At 37.5% G+C, this 18,846-nt stretch overlaps 1 protein-coding gene across 2 annotated transcripts; it reads left to right on the top strand.

Annotated features, from left to right (window-relative positions):
- Nucleotides 1-2,645: 2,645 nt before the first annotated feature.
- Nucleotides 2,646-18,646, top strand: LOC121327634 (cell surface glycoprotein CD200 receptor 1-like). 2 transcript variants are annotated; one of them, XM_041271764.1, is made up of 7 exons: nt 2,646-2,863; nt 11,672-11,749; nt 12,359-12,667; nt 12,887-13,162; nt 15,303-15,411; nt 15,743-15,794; nt 17,108-18,646. In XM_041271764.1, exons 1-7 carry the CDS (start codon nt 2,794-2,796, stop codon nt 17,195-17,197), a joined length of 984 nt encoding a protein of 327 aa, XP_041127698.1. In that variant the 5' UTR covers nt 2,646-2,793; the 3' UTR covers nt 17,198-18,646. The 2 variants fall into 2 exon arrangements, with proteins under 2 accessions (XP_041127698.1, XP_041127699.1); XM_041271765.1 differs by lacking the exon at nt 11,672-11,749.
- Nucleotides 18,647-18,846: the final 200 nt, after the last annotated feature.

Genomic DNA, 18,846 nt, shown 5'->3' with positions numbered 1-18,846 from the left:
TATTTTGTGTTGTATGTTGTGTGTTAATGTTGGTGTATAGTCATTGGTACACAGGATATAAACGGGTCTCTGTAACACAGTGTGTGAGTGTTTAAAATGTAGATTTGTATTTAGGCACGAGGATTGCACAGCACTTCACGTGCAAGTAAAAAGTAATAATATGTGAGCACGGGGAATTGCACTTCATTAATTCACATGCAGTACCACAACTCCAATTGAATGATTGATTAGCAATCGAGTCTCGGTACAGCTGCATAAAAGCCGCATGTTTTCACTCACTCGGGTTGTGTGTTCGGTGAGTGGAGAACTAGATTGGAGACGGAGGTAATAATAATAATAATAATAATAATAGTAGTAGTAGTAGTAGTAGTAGTAGTAGTTAAAAATATCAGCTCACCGTGTTTGTTTAGTGTTAGTCCATTTTGGTTGTCTCTTTAATTTGGCGAATGTGCCGTGTCCTGTGTTTTGTTTGTCTTGCAACCTTTTATTTTTTGTCTATGCACTTTTAAATGCTGAGCGAGACCATTCGCTCCGCTCCACCAAACTTCACCTCTCTCTTTGTTTATTTCCTGGTTCCTGTTTCTGGTCTGACGTCCCCCACTCCAGCCACCTTTGTGACACGTGGTGTGAGAAGTGGGATTACCAGCACCTCCTAGACACAGACCAGAGAGGGAACTGCAGTGTTTTTTTAAAAAACAAAACAAAAACAGCAAAAATGGAAGGCTGGAGAGATGGCTGCACTGAGCTGGAGGAGCTCCTCAGTGATCTGGAGGACCAAGGCTGGTGCATTGCCTGCTGGGTGTACGGGTACATGGTGGCTGTCTGCCCCTACCAAGAGGGAGAGGAGGAACTGGCCCAGGAGAGGAAGGTGAGGAGAAGGAGGCAGAGAAGGGGAAAGGTGAGGAGGAAGCAAAGGAAGCCAAGGTGGTGCACTATGTGCATTGCTTATGGGCATGAGGACGAGAACTGCCGAGAACAGGAGCCAGAGGATGAGGATCCTAGTTACCCTATACCTGAGGGGGAGGAGCCCGAACATCCTAGGCCTGAGTGGTAGGATTCTGAGTATCCAGCACCCAGAAGGGGGGAACACAGGCGTCTACAGCCCACAAAGGGGGAGTCGGTGCGTCCACAGCCCCAGAAGAGGAAGGCAGAGCGTCCACAGCCCAAGTTTCCACCAGCAGAGGCAGAATGCCTGCTGTTTTTACCTCCACAGACTGTGTGGAAGGAGGCCGAGCGTCCACAGCTTGCAAAGGTGGAGTCAGAGTGTCCACATCCCAAGTCTCCATCAGCAGAGGGAGAGTGCCTGCTGGTTCCATCTCCAGCGTCGGTGGGAGAAGCCCTGCTTGCTCAAGGGCCACCATCGAGGGAGATCTGGGACTGGCTGACAGACCCTGACGGTGACCTGGAAAGAGACCTCCCAAAGGTGATCAACCTGCTGTGGGCCTGAGATGGGGAGCACTGGGAAACTTGGGAACAGCAACACAACCCAGTCTCCCTCCGAGACATCGTAACCATGGTGTTCAACTACCTGGCTGCCGATATGGGAGGGGTCCCACCTCTAGTCTCATCAGGAGAAGCCCTGACACTGTCTCCAGGACCAGAGGGAGAGGAGCCAACGCACTAGTCCCCTGCAAGTGAGGGAGAGCCGCACCAGTCCATAGCAAGTGAGAGAAAGCCTCCGTCGCCAGGAGACTACTCGCCGCTCCCACCTCCGTCGCCAGGAGACTACACACTGCTCCCACCTCCATCGCCAGGAGACTACACGCCTCCGCCACCAGAAGCTGCCTCTGCCAGGAGCACTTCCACCTGAGGGTGAATGCCTGCTGGGTCCCTGTCCACCAGCAGAGGGTGAATGCCTGCTGGGTCCCTGTCCACCAGCAGAGGGTGAATGCCTGCTGGGTCCCTGTCCACCAGCAGAGGGTGAATGCCTGCTGGGTCCCTGTCCACCAGCAGAGGGTGAATGCCTGCTGGGTCCCTGTCCACCAGCAGAGGGTGAATGCCTGCTGGGTCCCTGTCCACCAGCAGAGGGTGAATGCCTGCTGGGTTCCCGTCCACCAGCAGATGGTGAATGCCTGCTGGGTCCCTTTCCACCAGCAGAGGATGAATGCCTGCTGGGTCACTTCCCCCACCAGCAGAGGATGAATACCTGCTGGTATCACTTCTCCCACCAGCAGAGGATGAATGCCTGCTGGTATCACTTCTCTCGCCATCACAAGGAGAGGAGCTGGAGCTGAAACCTACTAACACAATATACAAATACAGATTTAATATACACACAAATGATTAATATATTGCCTGTATTGCCAAGCTCCCCTTTCTACTCACAAGTAGTTGCAGCAGTAGTCCAGAAGAAGATGTGAATAAAGGGGTTCATGGTATATTTCAAACTGATGTAGAAAATGTCATGAATTCAGTGACACATTTTTCAAGTAGAAGTAATTCTCTGTCTTCAATCATCAATCCATGTATAAAGTTTCTTTCAACATTTCTATATTTAGCGCTGTTGAGAGTTTTAAAGTTATTGGTGATGTATTTCAAACAGCCATCAATGTTTCCACACAGATTAGACCATCACTTGCAATCATGCACACCACATGTGTAGAATGGTAACAGTTACACAAAGCAGGAAGTAAGTGAGTGTCGAGTGCATGCTATCAGAGGGGAAACATGACAGACGCCAGTACACAAGCAGCTTTTGCCTAAATATAGAACTGCCTGGAAAAGCAGAACAACAAAAAAAAATGTAAATAATTATTTTTCTGCATAAACTGAAGTAACGGAACTACAGAAGAGATGGGATGGATTGTGAATTTATGGACGATCAGTCTTCTGACTTTTTCTAACAGCTTCATTTGGACGTATGGTAAGGTAGTTTGTTTTTAAACATGAGACTTGTGATGAAGAGTCCACCTGGCTGACGAGACACTGAGCAGCCGATTGTCATAGAAAAGTAAGAATTTGTATAGAATACACAATGACTTCTCTGCTGAATGGTATCATACAAAGCATGGTATGGTGATGGTAAAGGAATAGCATGTCTTCTTTAATCTTAACTTTTCAAATATAATGCAAATTTGTACTCAAATATACTTTAGAACATTGTACATTTTTATATTACAACTTTTTTTAAAACACATTTTTGATATTTGTATCTACAAAAATTGGTAAATCCTTGACAAAATGTTTTGGTGAATTTTAATTTTGTCAATTACAGTAAAATAAAATAAAACTGTACATATTCATTACCTAGCAAAAAGTACAGCATAAGGAATGAAGGTGAATTTTTTTCATATCACAAAAGATTACAGCAAAGTTTTTTTTTTTGAAGGCTTGGAAGTACTGAGTGTATACCATTAATCTTTGTACAGTATTTACTGCATCTAGGTGTTACATTATACCTTTTACTCTAATATGTGTAGACACTGTATTAATTAGCCCTTGGAATAATAATGAAATATTGACAAATGGTTAACTTTATTATTCTAAGTGGAACATTTGAGTCCCTAAGATTCCACTCTACTTCTCGCCCTTTTGCTAAGAAATCGGTCTTGTCACTCGGGCAGCCACATAATGTAATCTTCAACATGACTCACTGATATTTCACAAACTAGAATTGCTCATGGAAGTTGACAGAAGTGGTCTAATCCATGTAAATGTCAAGAAAATTATTTATCCATATTGATGGGTTTCAGCAAACTATACGGTTCTCATAGCATTGTTTTTGTTGCTGAATTTATTTTATTTTATTTTACTATAAATGAATGCCAAGTATGGTATGGCATTCAACTTGGTACCAGTGTTAGCAATCATCTTTGCAAACCTTTTCAGGTGTAAATTGGAGGAGATTGTGCATGGATAGTAAATGCCACATAATGTCTTTAGTCTTTTTTGAACATATACAGTAGTGGCTATTTTCAGTGTAATACATTGCCCATTTTATTTTTATTTTTTTACCTTGGTGTGTTTTGTGAATGACCCCATGATCAAACAAGTGAACACCTTTACTGTATATGTTGACTAAAATTGAGACGCTGTACCTATAATTGAAATCTCAAAGGATAAGATAAAGACACACATAACAATGGAGCATGCATGTGAATAATGTGTCTCCATTACTATTTAGAGTTCAGAGTTGAAACGAAAAGCAATGCTTGTCTTAATTTCTTTCACCTTGAATGAGTTTTTAGATCCCCTCTCCACTAAATAAACTGTATTCACATGAATACTACTGTAAATATTTGCATTAGAAAATGGTGTCATTTTTTAGGGACTATACCTTTAAGTTGGGGTAGCTATCAACATAGATGCGTAACGTAACCTTCAAATCAATGCAATAGCTCTCACTGTTTAGATAATTAAAACAGAATTCAGCACTAGTGTTCTAGTAAACCATGTATTTCAAATTTCAAGTTTAATAAAATAATAGGCTTCAAGGTGGCATGGCTGTTGTTTGGATAGGAACAATTAATCAGTGATGAATCGCTGGTGATGAATTCTTGGAGATAAATCGTTGGTGATGAATTGTTGTACAATCCATGATGAATTGTCCATGGTGATGAATTGTACCTGGTGATGAACTGCTGGTGATAAATTGTTGGTGATAAATTGTTTGTGATGAATTGTTGGTGATAAATTGTCATAGTCCCCAAAAAAATGCACTCCAGGCTTAGGGAAGGAGAGTATCCTCGGTGGTCTGGAGGACCAAGGCTGGTGCCTTGCTTGTGGGATATACGGGCACACGGTGGTTGTCTGTCCCTTCTAAGAAGAGGAGGAGGAACCAGCCCAAGAGAGGAAGGTAAGGGGAGAAGGAGCAGGAAGAGAAGGGGAGAGGAAAGCTGCAGCAGCCACAACATCAACCGCAGGCTGGGAGGCCTTTTTGAAGAACCATGTGGTGGAGTCGTGCCCTGGCTGTGGTTCATATGGGCATACGTTAGCTATATGCCCCATGCAATATAAAGAGGAGGTAGTAATTCCCAAGTGTGGGGGAGGCCAGAGCATCCATCACCCAGAAGGGGGGTGGGGGGTGGGCTGAGCCCAGAAGGAGGGAAGCACGAGCATCCAGAGCCCAGAATGAGGGAGCCAGTGCATGCAGTGCCCAGATTGGAGGAACTGATGTGGCCACAGCCCAGGAAGGGGAGGCCCACAGGTCCAGAACCCAGGTCTCCAGCAGTGGAGGAAGGGTGCCTGCTGTTCCCGCTCAGCCATCAGAGGGAGAATGCCTGCTGGTTAGGCCTCGACCACCAGAAGCAGAGCAGCAGGAGTTGCCTCTGCCTCCACCACCTCCAGGAGCAGAGCAGCAGGAGCTGCCTCCACCACCTCCACCTCCAGGAGCAGAAAAGTCCACCACGAACGCCACCCCTTGCCCACTATTGTCCCTGTTCCTGGGCCAGAACTAAAAACTGGGACTTTGGGGACTAAGGTGGGCGGTGGTCTTTTGAGGCCATGTATGCTGCGCACAAAGGGGATATGTGGCAAAGTGCCCACCCCTTGGTATTTATTATTATTATTATTATTATTATTATTATTATTATTATTATTATTATTATTATTATTATTATGCAGACGGACAAAGCCATCCATCTTATTTGCCGTTTGAGACCGGCGAAAAAGCCAGTCTTATAATGTGTAATTGGAGGGGATGGGGTTAAAACCTCTTCCCTAGAACCCTTGTGGGAATGTGACTGGAGCCTTAAGGTATTTATTGTATTAAATTATCTATTTAAGGCTCCAGCCACAGAATATAAAAAAGACGCACTCCAGGCTTAAGGAAGGAGAGTATCAGAGGCGAGACGTGAGTTTAAACACAGAAAATACAATTGCTAAATGTGCTGGTTTATTAACCAGCACGATACTTGTTATTGTTTATTGTTTGTTTTGTTTGTTTGGCCAACTTGCCCTTTTGTTTTCGGTTTGTTTAAATCTTTTGTTTTATTATTTAATAAAGATTCGGCTACGGTCATTTCAGCCATACCATCTTTGGTGTGACCAAACACAGTTATAAGAAGACCAGGCACTGTAATGGTGGTGCCACAGGTGACGTTAACGGGTGAGGACGGTGTAAGGGATTTTTTACCGAGAAGTTTTATTACACGATATAATACATCTATTAATACATACAAACATCACATGAAAATGGTTTACTTTACCTTTATCATGCCCACATGTCTAAATTAACATTTTGGGGTTACCAAACTGTGTGACACATCTTATATATATATATATATATATATATATTATATATATATGCATATATATATATGATACATATATAGATAGAAGATATATACGTACGTACACCTAAGTCCGTTCCGTGTTTCGGCACAAAGCAATGGAAAAACCATTCAACGATTTTCACTTGCTAAAACCAGGATTCTGGTGTGGACGTTGCAACATCATCCTGCAATATAGTGGAAATCTATAATATATATATATATATATATATATATAATATATATATATATATATATATATATATATATATATATATATATATATACTGCTTTTTTTTTTTGGTTTGTTTGGGGTTTTTTTTGGTTTTGTTTTGTTTTAGCACACAGGTTGTAGCTTAAAATGTTCCTAATTTGGTTTGAAGCAACGAGCCACAATAGGGTTTTTTTCTCTTGTTTCTGGCTTTCAGCTGTCACCCTATATAAATGCTGATTGCAAACAAATGTGGTTTTGCAGCACACATCTGTTACTTACCATTTCAAGAGAGAGTTAGTCACAACTTTTTAGAGAGAAAGCAAAAAAACTCTGAAGTGACGGCTTTGCCCACTTCTTTCCTGGAGATTTTACAAGAGCAGACCCATACAGTTGCTGTAGATGACCAGGAACATCCAAAAGTAATGATCTGGTAATGTTTCAAAGTATTTCCTCCAGTCTTAAATTGACTCCTGCTTTTTTAAAGAGAAAAGTCTTTGTTAGTGTCCAAAAGGAAGGAAGAGTTTGTAAGGGCCATCTGTCAATAGCGATCATGTCATGATTCATAGTTAATGATCAACAATTTGAAGATATAAGCACAAATGTGTGGAATTTATAATAACTGCAAAATCATGTGGCACTCATTGCAATAATTACATAACTCTTACAATAAAATGACACCTACTCAGTAATCATCAGAATACAGTATGTGCCCTGTTTTTTTCATTTCTCTCTAATGCAGCAATTTAAATGGAAAATCTCTCAAATATTTCATGCAAGACAGAAAACCTGTGTTTAAATTTGAAAACCTACACAATTTACAAATGCAAAACAAATGGCAATTAAAAATGTTTTGTGTAAGACTTTGCTTTAGATTGCATGCAGGTACATGTTTAATGATGATAGTTGCTAATACTGTACATACAAATAATTTACTGCACATAAAATATACAGCAAATGCCGTACTTACCTGTGATTAGCAATATGGTAAAGTATTCTACGCGCAAATTATTCCAGATTATTTATTTAAGTGTATTACATTGCATACATGCAAATTCTAATGCACTTCATGGGATGTCTAATGTGTGTTTTTAGTTCCTCCCAATACAATAATCCAGATTAAAAAAAAAAAAAAAAAAAAACACATTCTAGTTTTGCAATGATCATCTGAACTGTTATTTATATTTTTTGCTTCTTAAAAATATTTGCATGGCTTACTTGAGGGATAAGTGAAATTAAAACTAATTACAGTGAGCCTTGTAAATCTTGCACTGTGGTTTTACACCTAAATTTTGGAAACAGCAAACTTGCTTACATTTGCTTTATTTAAATGACATGAGATAAATCGCTCTGAGTGTGCAAATCTCAACATGTTATGAAACCTGTCTTACCATGTACAAATTGCTTTGCATGCTTTTCACTTCTATTCATGACTGCAAATCAGATGTTACTTTTAATAATTAAATATAGAAAGCTGTTACAGAAGATTTTTTTTATATATTTACAAATAGCAGTCTACAGTATCTAAAACATGTTGCATACTCTCCATGTGACTTTCATTTTATTTCATGTAGTTACTGTTAATCTGATTCAAGCTGCCCACACATTTAAATAAACATAGGTTTTTCACAGCACTAAACTCTCAGAATGAAAGACAAATAACAAGTAGCAGGTTCTTGAAAGAGGCAACTAGCAATGCACCTAACATTTTTGAAAAAACAAATGTCTGGTTTCACAAACTTTATTTAATTTTGCAGTGCCATGCTGTAACAGAAATACAATGAGTTCTGGTTATAAATCTCCCTCTCGAATTGTGAGGGTGCTAAATAGCGAAAGGAAAGGGATCTGGACCGGCTGGCCTGACAGTTCGTTTCCAAGGTTGGGAAGTCAATCAGCCTCAGGGTTGCCAGATTTCTGCAGTGTTTATACCCCAAACTCACTTCAAAACTAGCTCTTTTTACTGAAACCAAGCTTATTGCTATTAACATATAACCCTATGCATAAAAAATCAAAAGTTTTCATAAGAAAAGATATCTAGTGTAGATGTGATAAAAATGACAAGCCCCAGCACAGCTCATCCACACGTCATTAAAAAATAAAAAAATCATACGAAACTCTGAAGGCACAATCGGCATTCATACCAGCAACCGGATTACAGTGTGTCTCCTTTAATGCTGCTACTGTTTTCCAAAGAAGAAAACAGTTCAGTCTTTTAAAGTTACACCACCAATCTAACTAGATGATCACATCAATTACATCAATTAAACATCCACATTAAATACACCTTAACAAATTGCAAAAAATAGAGACATCAGCTTGCCTTTTTTTAAAAATGTACAAAATAAAACATTTTAACTTTTTTTCTTTTCTTATATTTGTTTGTTTCAAAAAAGCTCCTCTGAGTCGACACCATCTTCTGCGTTATTTGCTTCATAGATGTCGCCTGTAAACAGTGACAGCATTGCTTTGGATGGCTGAAATTGGTTGCAGCACATCTTATTACACTGCATATGTGCTCTGACCCTAAGAATGTTTTCCAACAATTAATCTTGTGTTCTGTTTTGTAGTTTGGTTTTGATTAGGCCATTGGTGAAAAAGCTTGTTCCACTGATGCATTGCTAAATGGTAGGGCTAAAAGAGATAAGGCAAAAAGACCAAGTTCAGTGAAATCTTTATCACCAGCTGCATCGGTGTGTTTCGCCACTTCATTCCAGAACTCTTCAATTTGGCTGTCTTCTTCAGTGTGCACCCACTGTACATTGTTTAAAGCTCGCCATTGCTGTTCAAGTTTGCCAAGCTCTCCATTGTATAGTGGCAAAAATGATACATTTGCCAGCTGTGGCTTTTTGGAACTGAGTACAACAGTTGGGCTGAGAATGGTAAGTGACTCAAGTTGCTGGATATTGGGAAGCAATCTTTGTTTTATCTCTTTCAGAAGCTCGAACATGTAATCTCTGCATCTGCGTTTGACATCCTCTGCTTTCTGAGGTTCGATCTTTGATTCTGACAGTTCTAACTGGAACTTGATCCCGAGTCCACTGCTGAAAGTGGCAAGCTGTTTCTGTCGGACGTTATGTCAAAATCCATTACAGATGACCATGTTGGAAAATCGTGAGGTTTCATGATTCGTTGGATCAAACTGCGATAAAATGTCATTAAATCAGCAAAAAGTTTTGCTGGATTGGCGCTTTCAAGCTGAAACAGCTTGTTTATTCTGTTGACCTCGCTGACAACGGACTGAAGAAAAAAACAGATACATTCTGTTTACGCGGTCTGAATACATCTGGTACAGTAGGTCAGCATTGTAGTTCCTTTCGGTGTCCATTGTAAGCTGAAAGTGCAACTTCAGCTCTTCGTACTGAGAAAGCACTCGATCAACACACTGACTAATTGTGAGCCATCTTGTGACAAAAAGCTGCAAAATCTGCAGTGGGGCTTCTCCAAGTCAATGGTGGCATAGAGATTGTGGTACTTATTTTGACGCTGAGTGGTGTGGGAAAACCACAAGTACTTTTGTGATACCATGTACGCAATGTTTCGAGGAAGTAAGTCCATTGTTTTAGACGCACAGAGCTGCAGTGAATGACAAACATACTTAATGTACACAATTTTTGGATTCACCTCCCTTAGCTTTGTTAGTACCGAAGTATTTTTCCCACACATTGTACTGTTGCCAGACCAATGCATCTTTTCACTTCCAGTTGGTTTTCCTTTAAGAATTTGAATAAGGCTGTTTCAACGCTATGAGAATCACCGGCTGGCAAGCTAACAATCCTGCAAACGATGTCACGATACATTCAAGTTTTCTGCTGAAGTATCTTAACACCACACAGAGTTGCTTGTTTGCACTGATGTCTGTGCTTTCGTCTTCAATTAGAGAGTATGGCTCTTTGCCAATGTCTTCAAGCATCTCCTGATGAACAAACAGGCCCAATGACAGATTTTGTAAGTGCTGAGCATTTTGTTCTATGAAAACTAATATCCTTCTGTGCAACTTCCCTGACTGCATCCCAAATGATCTAGGGTGTTTTTCTTTTGTTGGTCACCAGACCCGGATTCCAATTCAAACAACTTTCCTACCGGATTACAATTGTTTGCGATTCCTTTTGCACCGTATCACCTCTACCCCTGTTCACAATCACCAGTCAAATTCCCACACATGCATACGTAAAATTAGGCAGTTTTAAACATTGAGAACATTCAAGAAACAATTGCTTCCTACAGACTAATATTGGTAACTAACAAATTGTTTTGTGGTGGACAGTTCCTTTTGAGAGTTCACTGGTCCTTTCATGCTTTCATGGTTGTACTTTTAATGATTGAATAATTATATTTATACTATCATGTTTATTTAAGTATATGTCAGGACCAATTATCCTGAATTGAGATACTTTACTAACGAGTTTATTACTTGTTGTTCTATTTAATTGGCTCCATTTACTGATTTATATATTGGATTCACCTGATGTTTTTTTTTTTTTTTTTAAATCAACACCTGATGAATACGCGTACTGTCAAAACGAATGTGTTTTGTGTGTTTCGTGTTTTTTAATAATCAAGAAGTTTTTTTTTTTTTTTTTTTTTTTTTTTTTAGAAGTAAAAAGCATTGCTGCTTGCTTTTTACTTTCTTGAACATCAAGTCTAAAATGAATTAAGGATACAGTTGAGCCATCTAAGTGTGTGACCCAACCATCCTCTACAAACAACAGACAAGTGGAGTTTGGTTTGTCTTTTACTCAACATGCTTGATGACTAGCTGCCTAAACAGATACTACTTTTTTAAAAAAAATATCTATCTATTTATCTATCATGGGAACCGCACGGCCTGTAGTGGTTTATACCTTTATATATATATATATATATATATATATATATATATATATATATATATATATATATATAAAATTTAATTTTGCTTCACATTAAACATTTGCCACTTATCACATTATGAATGTTTTCATGAAATCAGCCCTGCAGACTAAGATGATAAGGCTACTGTACCTTTAAAAGGTTTTTATTCCAGAAAGATACCACTCACCCGGTCATATTATATGTATACCTAACATTTATTGAGACTCCTAATGCAGCTAATGTTAATGTAATGACCACTAATCAAAGCTAACCTTTTTTTATATAACTAGTTGAACTGACTCATTTTGTCTGTGTATTTGCTTCCAAAAATGTAATTTATAACATTGTACTAATATTTCTTGTTAGAAATTAACCCATATAACCTTGATTTCTTCTTTAGAAACCCAATCAAATCCTTCACTTGCCTTCAGGGTGACACCAAGCTCTTCAGCTTCAACAAAACCACTGGATATGTTTGGTAATTGGTTAAAAAAAAAAAAAAAAAAGATTTGTTATAATTCAAACATAGTTACTGAATAAAACGTCGGTACTGAGTGTTGTACTTGTCATTCAGTACTAATGCTTTATTAAATATTAAGGGGAACAGTGTTTTAAGTTGAAAAAAAAAATCGCTAATATTACTAATGACAGAATCACTTTGTTTCTTACATCCTTGCTTCTGTTCATTAATCATTCCTGAGAGTTTTAAAGTAGTCTTTAATGTTGTAAAAGTATGGTGTACTGGTTAACTCCCACTAACCACCAATGTAATATCTATCCTAGTCTTTATATGTAAACGTTTTTGTATTTAATACTAAAACAGAAAGTTTATGATTTGGATCTTGCATTATATTAAACATGACCTTCACTTTGTGTTATTATCATATGCCCCATGTATTTCACTCCCATTTGGGTCTTTGACACAAAAGCACTTTTTTTTTTAACTAAGAATTTGAATTCTTGTTATTATCAATTCCCCCAAATCTCTGTAAATATACAGTATCACACTTGTGATAATTGATAAAGCACTTAAATACACGACAATGGTTTTATAATGTTATTAGTAATTTCCTTTTAATTTCCCTAGATGAAGAGTTCATCAGCATTAAGCTGGGTGAGAAGATTAATCTGAGCTGCACAAATCGAACATGGAGCACAATGCTGTTTGATACCTGGGAGTTAAAGCACACGGATGAAATGAAGTGCAGGATTGCAAACAGCAATAGCGATCCTGCTGTCAATACTTGTAATGATGGAAGAATACTTATCAATACAACGGAAGGAAGATCACAGCTGCACATACCCTCATTTAAATATACATATGAAGGGATTTACACATGTCAGACAGCTTTCCAACATGGGAGCCACAAAATATTGTTTAATGTATCTGCCATAGGTAAGAATAACATTCCAAAGAGGACACCTGGATAGATAAAGCAAATAACAATTGAACGAAGGCCATTCAATACACTGGGAATGTGGTGGATTTAGACATTGGGGAGGCCAATTTCCCAAAAACAAATGTACTTCTTAAAGTAGAAATAAGGAAACACAAGTTGTTTTTATAAATACCATGATAATCATGTTTTAATGGTTAAATGTATTATTTTTCAAGTTCAACCAGAGATAAGTGGAAGAATTGAATATTCTCCCAATGACAATCATGACGTGGCTGTGTGTGAAGCTTCCAATGGGAGACCAAATGCAAGCATATCATGGTCATCAGATGGAAATGTAACTGACAAGATCACTTACAACCAGAATCGTACCTTTACAGTGGAAAGCAGGCTTATCATACCTTACAATACATCTATGGGAAATGTCACCTGCATAGTCAGTCATCCATATTGGAATGAATCACAAACTTACACTATTCCATTAATCCACACAGGTATGTTTACAACTGTATATTAAATATGTTTTACAAATTAAAAGAAAGCGTATTACCTAGTTACATTTACATCTGCACTATACTTGAAAAATACTGTATACACTGTCTGAATCTGAACAGTATATTTATTATTAGTCATGAATTGCTGTTTATGGATTCATGGATATCTGGCATGATTGTAAAGTCACCTGCCAATTATTATTTATTTTTTTAATAAACCTGAGAAGAGCCAATATCCAGTACATCATTTGTATAGTAGAGATACTCAGATCTCACTTTCAATTAAAACAATCGCAGGCGCAATTTATATAGTCCGTTACCTTTGGTTTAAAAGCTAGATGCTTGAAAACCACAATACCTTTTTGCTACTCAATCATATTCAGTACTAAAAGGCACAGATAAAGTCAGCCAATCAGAAACATACAGACTAGACCTGGCATTCTTGTCACAAAAATGAAAACTTAAATTGCTATTGATTTGCATCCCTGTTACGGGAGCTGGCATGAATATGTAAATCTGCTGCCACTACGTCTTAAACTGCTAATCTCAGAAAATTTCAGCTTGCAATTTCATGGTTTCAGTGTTATGGATTCTGCTCAAGCAAAATCTATCAATATCCTTCACTTTCACCAGTAACCTAAGATGTCTGCCATATTAGGGTCATGTGCTTTGAGATATTGGCTTCATACTTGGTGTACAACTGTATTCTGTGATTCTCTCTGTCAAGTTCAATTACAGGTGGTGTCCACTGAACCTTAACCGTTTCAGTGCCGCATTTTTTTAACTGTACTAACGTGATGTAGACTACTCACTTTTAGACAGTATCTTTACAGATAGTACACTGCTATATTCTATTACAGGTGGCATCTAGGAGAACTTAACTATTTAATTGGCATTCTTTAAAAAAAAAAAGTTCTATCATTCCCCTTCGCTGATACCCAGGGATACTTTGTTTTGTTCACAAAACCTCCCGTTTGAAGAATTTCTAATCAAGTTTTGCTGATAGTATATAGTGGAAGATTTCCAGTAATGTTTGAAGCAGATTGGCATGTTTATTAATGTATTGGTTGTATATGCAAATGTAAATACAGGGTGCATCTTTATTGATTAATTATAATTCAATCTCGATTTCGTTTTGTTTGAGGTTTAAATGACAAACTATTGTAACACATAATGTTTTTTAAAAGTTACTTCATTGAATTAAAAAATTTGTGAGATAAAATACTGTTCCTTTACAATTCCTATTCCAACCAGGGGCAGTCAAATTGACTGGTATATATAAAACATATTATAACAATTATAACAATTAAATGTTGCAGTATTATTTGTATTTATTAGTTGGGACTTGCCGCCATGTATTGAAGATTGATTATATCAGTCTGCCTTCCTCAAGTGGGCGGTCTTTGGGCATTTCTGTTGTTTCAATGAGCCTCCTGATAGCCCATCAATCAGCCTTGACAGCTCACCATGCCTTGCTGTCTGTCTGCACTTTGGTTACTATACAAGTCACTCATTTTTCTAAGAAATTCTAGTGCCAAGTCTTTCAGAATCACAATAAATGTTTTAGTTGGAGGTCCAACAAATCATATACTTTTCAAACATATAAATTGACACAACGATGCTTGTCCATTCCTGTCACATGCATAACACGACCATCAGTGGGCAGCTCCAAACAAAACTGTGATACTCTGAACTGTAGGATTTTAACAGGACATGGCTTAAAAACAGTGTTTATGTAATTCATTAAGGGAGTCCTTGTGCATGGTTACAAAGTTGCATTTTGTGTGTAAATGTCACTTCCATAACACTGGAATTGACTATAAATATGCATTGGTAGATGATTTCAATCAGCTTTTTGTTCACACAGTATTATGGTTTTAAAAAAGCAGCTATTCTAGCACTAAATAACTTTACATAAAGACTTCCATAGGATAACAAATTTACAAAATAGTTTCTGTGTCTTGTACTGTGCAAGAGGGACCTCAATATGAAGGTTAGATTGGTTTACTGGTCTACTACTGAACTGGTCTGCAGTTTTGTAAGACTTAATGAAAAGAATACTATTAAGGCACACATTTGTACATGTTTGTTAAATTCAATAATGTCTAATAATGCTTTATTTTGTTTATTTTCTTTCTAGCTCGACATTCAATGTATTGGGTTGTCATTCCCTCCTGTTTATTTTGTGTTCTGTTGATTATATTTGTAACATCTTTTGCTTGCATAAAAAAGTACCTAGCTGACCTCAGGTAAGACAAGTTTATTCTTCACATTGGGAATTCCACAATGAGCCAGATTCACTCAATATTAGAACAATAGTTTTTGTCAGGCCTTACCAGATAGGTAATATAACAGTGCTAGAAAGAATTAACTGAAGTATTAATTAACATGCTAAGTGATTTGTTTCATTTTTTGTAAGCTTAAGATGTGTTTCCTGTTTTGTTTTTGTTTAGCTTTTATATTTGTTTTGTTTAATGGACTAAAGGCTTAGTGAATCCAGTTTAATATGTATTATTAATAGACAATTGTATCTTCTTAACAAGGCTAAACAAATCCTATTTTATATTTGATGTCCAACAGAAATTGTTGCAAGTCAACCATCCCTGTAGCAACTGCACCAACCAAAACTCAGGTAATACAATATGAAATGTTTCAAATATTTGACATTGAAAAACTCTTAACTGAACTTGTGCTTGAACAAGAAAACAAACCCCATTTCCAGCTCAGAATAGCTAGCATGTATCTTCCCTGTGTCAATACCTGGTCTGACTACAACACTGTAAAATATCAATCCTCTGCCATGATGAAAACTAAGAATTAAGTACCCTCTATAGGATATTGCCTTTTATAACCAACAAAGATCCCGAGAGCCCAGCTGCATTTCTTGGCACATCCCACTACATTGCTTTCTCTAGTCCCACTATGGATTTCCCATCCACCTCATTTCTTTTCTCGCTCTTTTTCCAGTGTCTACAGAAACAGAAAATACAATAGGAGGCAGATCTGGCCCTTAGTCTTATATTTCTTATTGAGAACATATTATATATTGTATGTATTTATATATTCATTTATGTATTCTGTACACTACTGGCCTACATTTATATGACACTACAGCCCAAATATACTATATTATACCATTATACCAACCTTTCTGCTGTTTGAGGGGGCTGCAAATACTCTAGCTCATTGCAGCTGTCCTCACTGGCTCACTGTTAAGCTGAGGGAACACAAAGCCACTTCGGGGCTTGGAACTCGGTTTCAGGAGATCAGGTTTCTGGTGATTGCATGGCACACCAGAGGAGACTTGGGGTTTGATACAGTAAAGTTGCCTCAAACTAGGTCTCCCATTCTCCTGGAACCAGGTTTCAATCCACTGCTCCTGAAAAAGTGGCTTTGTGTTCCCTTGGCTTTACTGTCCTCATCTGCACAGGAGTGGTAGGTAGGGCAGCAACATCACTACAACAATGTATCACTACTCTATCAAGAACAGTAAAGTAAACACCATTATCATACCAGTAACTGTAAGGTAATGTTAACAAAAGACTCAACTCACCCACCATATTTTAGCTAGGGGATAGTTCTGTTCTACCCCAAATTGTGCATAAACAAAAATATCAATATTTAAAAATACTTAGAACCATTCCTATCTCTTTGTTTTATTCTTTGAGAGTATATATTGTTTATCCTGTTTATCTGCTAACATGTTTTCGTCTCCTCCTGAAATGGTGGAGATCACATGTGTTTAAATGTGCAGTGGGGCAATTTATGGGCGCCTTACTGGACCAAAATGAAGATAGGTATGGCAATTTTGAAACCAGAACATGGTCACATTTGTAGCTGTGATTTTAAGGTGCTATATCTGGCTCTCAAAGGTTAACATATTTGAAAGTATTTATGTAAATTCTTGTATGAAATCTATGTAAATCTTTTCTTGTTTTTTAATAGCAGGATGTGGAAGAAGTTGAACCCTATGCAAGCTATGTAGAAAGGGTGAACTCCATCTACAATCAGTCAGCAGAGAGGTGTAACGTGTAAAGATATTGACATCATGTGGCTGAATAACCAATTCCATGTACTGTAAGAAGAAATGAGTTTGATTGGAAGTCAAAGTGAGGAAATGGATTGTGAAAAATGAATCAAGGAACTAATTTTAATCTTCACTTGCAACAAGATTTTATATTCTTGTTACACTATAAAGCTGGTTCAGCAGAAGCCCATTCCAAAGTGATTTTGATGACTTGAAGTGGCTTGCTTTTTATTTTTATTTTTTTACTTGTGCAAGATCAATATGCCAGGACCCTATGAACAGGAATATATACTTCCCTATGACTAGGTCAGGAGTGAGAACATGTTCAATGTTTCTGTACCAGGAATTCATGTTAAACTTAGAGTGTGTGCAATTGAGCCTTTACTTGTAGAGTTCATGACTTTACAGTTTTAAGAGCTTTCACCTTTGTGTGTAAACGTATATGTCAGGTACTAATATATACGTAAACATATTGTGTGTATTTAAATATACCAGTTAATAATCAGTATAAAATGCAATTTTTGATTAGCTTGCCTGTGAAATAATGTGCCTTATTGTAAGCATTGAATGATTATTATTTACATGCATTAATGTGTGCTAGAATTTACTAATTGATTGGATGGCAGCAATTCTTGCATTTTTGCATCCAACAAATGTATTGTCATTCTGTAATGACTTTGTTGTGTTACAAATGCCGATTGGATAAAGCATTTTATCCACCCGGGTGTTAGTTCTTTACACTCAATTATTTTGTATGCACAGCAACCAGCAATAATACAGTTGTCATTTTAGACGGATTATTACAATCATTCCCCAACGCCTTACTCAAGGACAATCAATTGTAGAAGTACTGCTCCACCTAGTGGTGAAAAAAAAACAACTTCCCTGAATTTATTAATGGAAAAAGAAAGTGTTTATATAAAAAATACTTATTTATTGTACACCTTCCTGCACAAATTTAACAAGCTTGTATTTCTTTAGGTATTTTTTTAAAACTATTTTGAGATATAATTTAGCCTTGACAATAATGATCAACAAGGAAGAGTGGAGAGTAGGAAAATCAGGATGCCTTTCATTAAAATGTCTACCAAGCTGACCACTTTTGTATCTTTTGTGCTATTAAATAACAGTGAGCAAATGTATGTAATTAAATATCAATCTTATTTATATATGTGGTGTACTAAAAAATACAAGGCATTAAAGCACATGTAAAGCTGCTCATTAGCTTTCTGTAATTTTCAAAAGATGACTTTTTAAATTTTGTTTCATTGAGTCGTTTGCTACAGCAGTAAATTATTTACATTGATTGCATGCTCTTTACATGTGTATTAAGTGTAGCCTGCATTAGGCCTACTGTTGGAAACATATTACAATACAAGCACTATTGAAATCTGATGCATTTGAATGATAAAATGTAAATGTAAATATTGTTTATGTAAGCATAAGAAAGATATTGCTTTTTTAAAAAATAAAAAATCTCTGATATAACAGGATCATGGTTAAAGCCAGTTAAAGAAAGTTGAAATACACTTGTGAGGGAATGAAACAACTGAGACACGGTTGTGGATTTGGGAGTTAAGGCAACCCCACTCATATTTAGGAAAAAAAAAATCATACAGAAAATGTGCTTATAAATGGATGGATCAAGTGCATTGTT

This window comes from Polyodon spathula, chromosome 15 (assembly GCF_017654505.1).
Source record: "Polyodon spathula isolate WHYD16114869_AA chromosome 15, ASM1765450v1, whole genome shotgun sequence".
Taxonomy (NCBI): domain Eukaryota; kingdom Metazoa; phylum Chordata; class Actinopteri; order Acipenseriformes; family Polyodontidae; genus Polyodon; species Polyodon spathula.
The sequence above is the reverse complement of the archived record's forward strand: the minus strand, read 5'-3'. Positions and strand labels throughout refer to the sequence as shown.

Bases quoted from the DNA above. Each gene is read 5' to 3' on its own strand.
- LOC121327634 (XM_041271764.1), top strand. From the start codon at position 2,794: ATGGGATGGATTGTGAATTTATGGACGATCAGTCTTCTGACTTTTTCT. The intron at 15,412-15,742 runs GTAAGACAAGTT...GATGTCCAACAG, and splicing joins AAGTACCTAGCTGACCTCAG to AAATTGTTGCAAGTCAACCA. The intron at 15,795-17,107 runs GTAATACAATAT...GTTTTTTAATAG, and splicing joins CTGCACCAACCAAAACTCAG to CAGGATGTGGAAGAAGTTGA.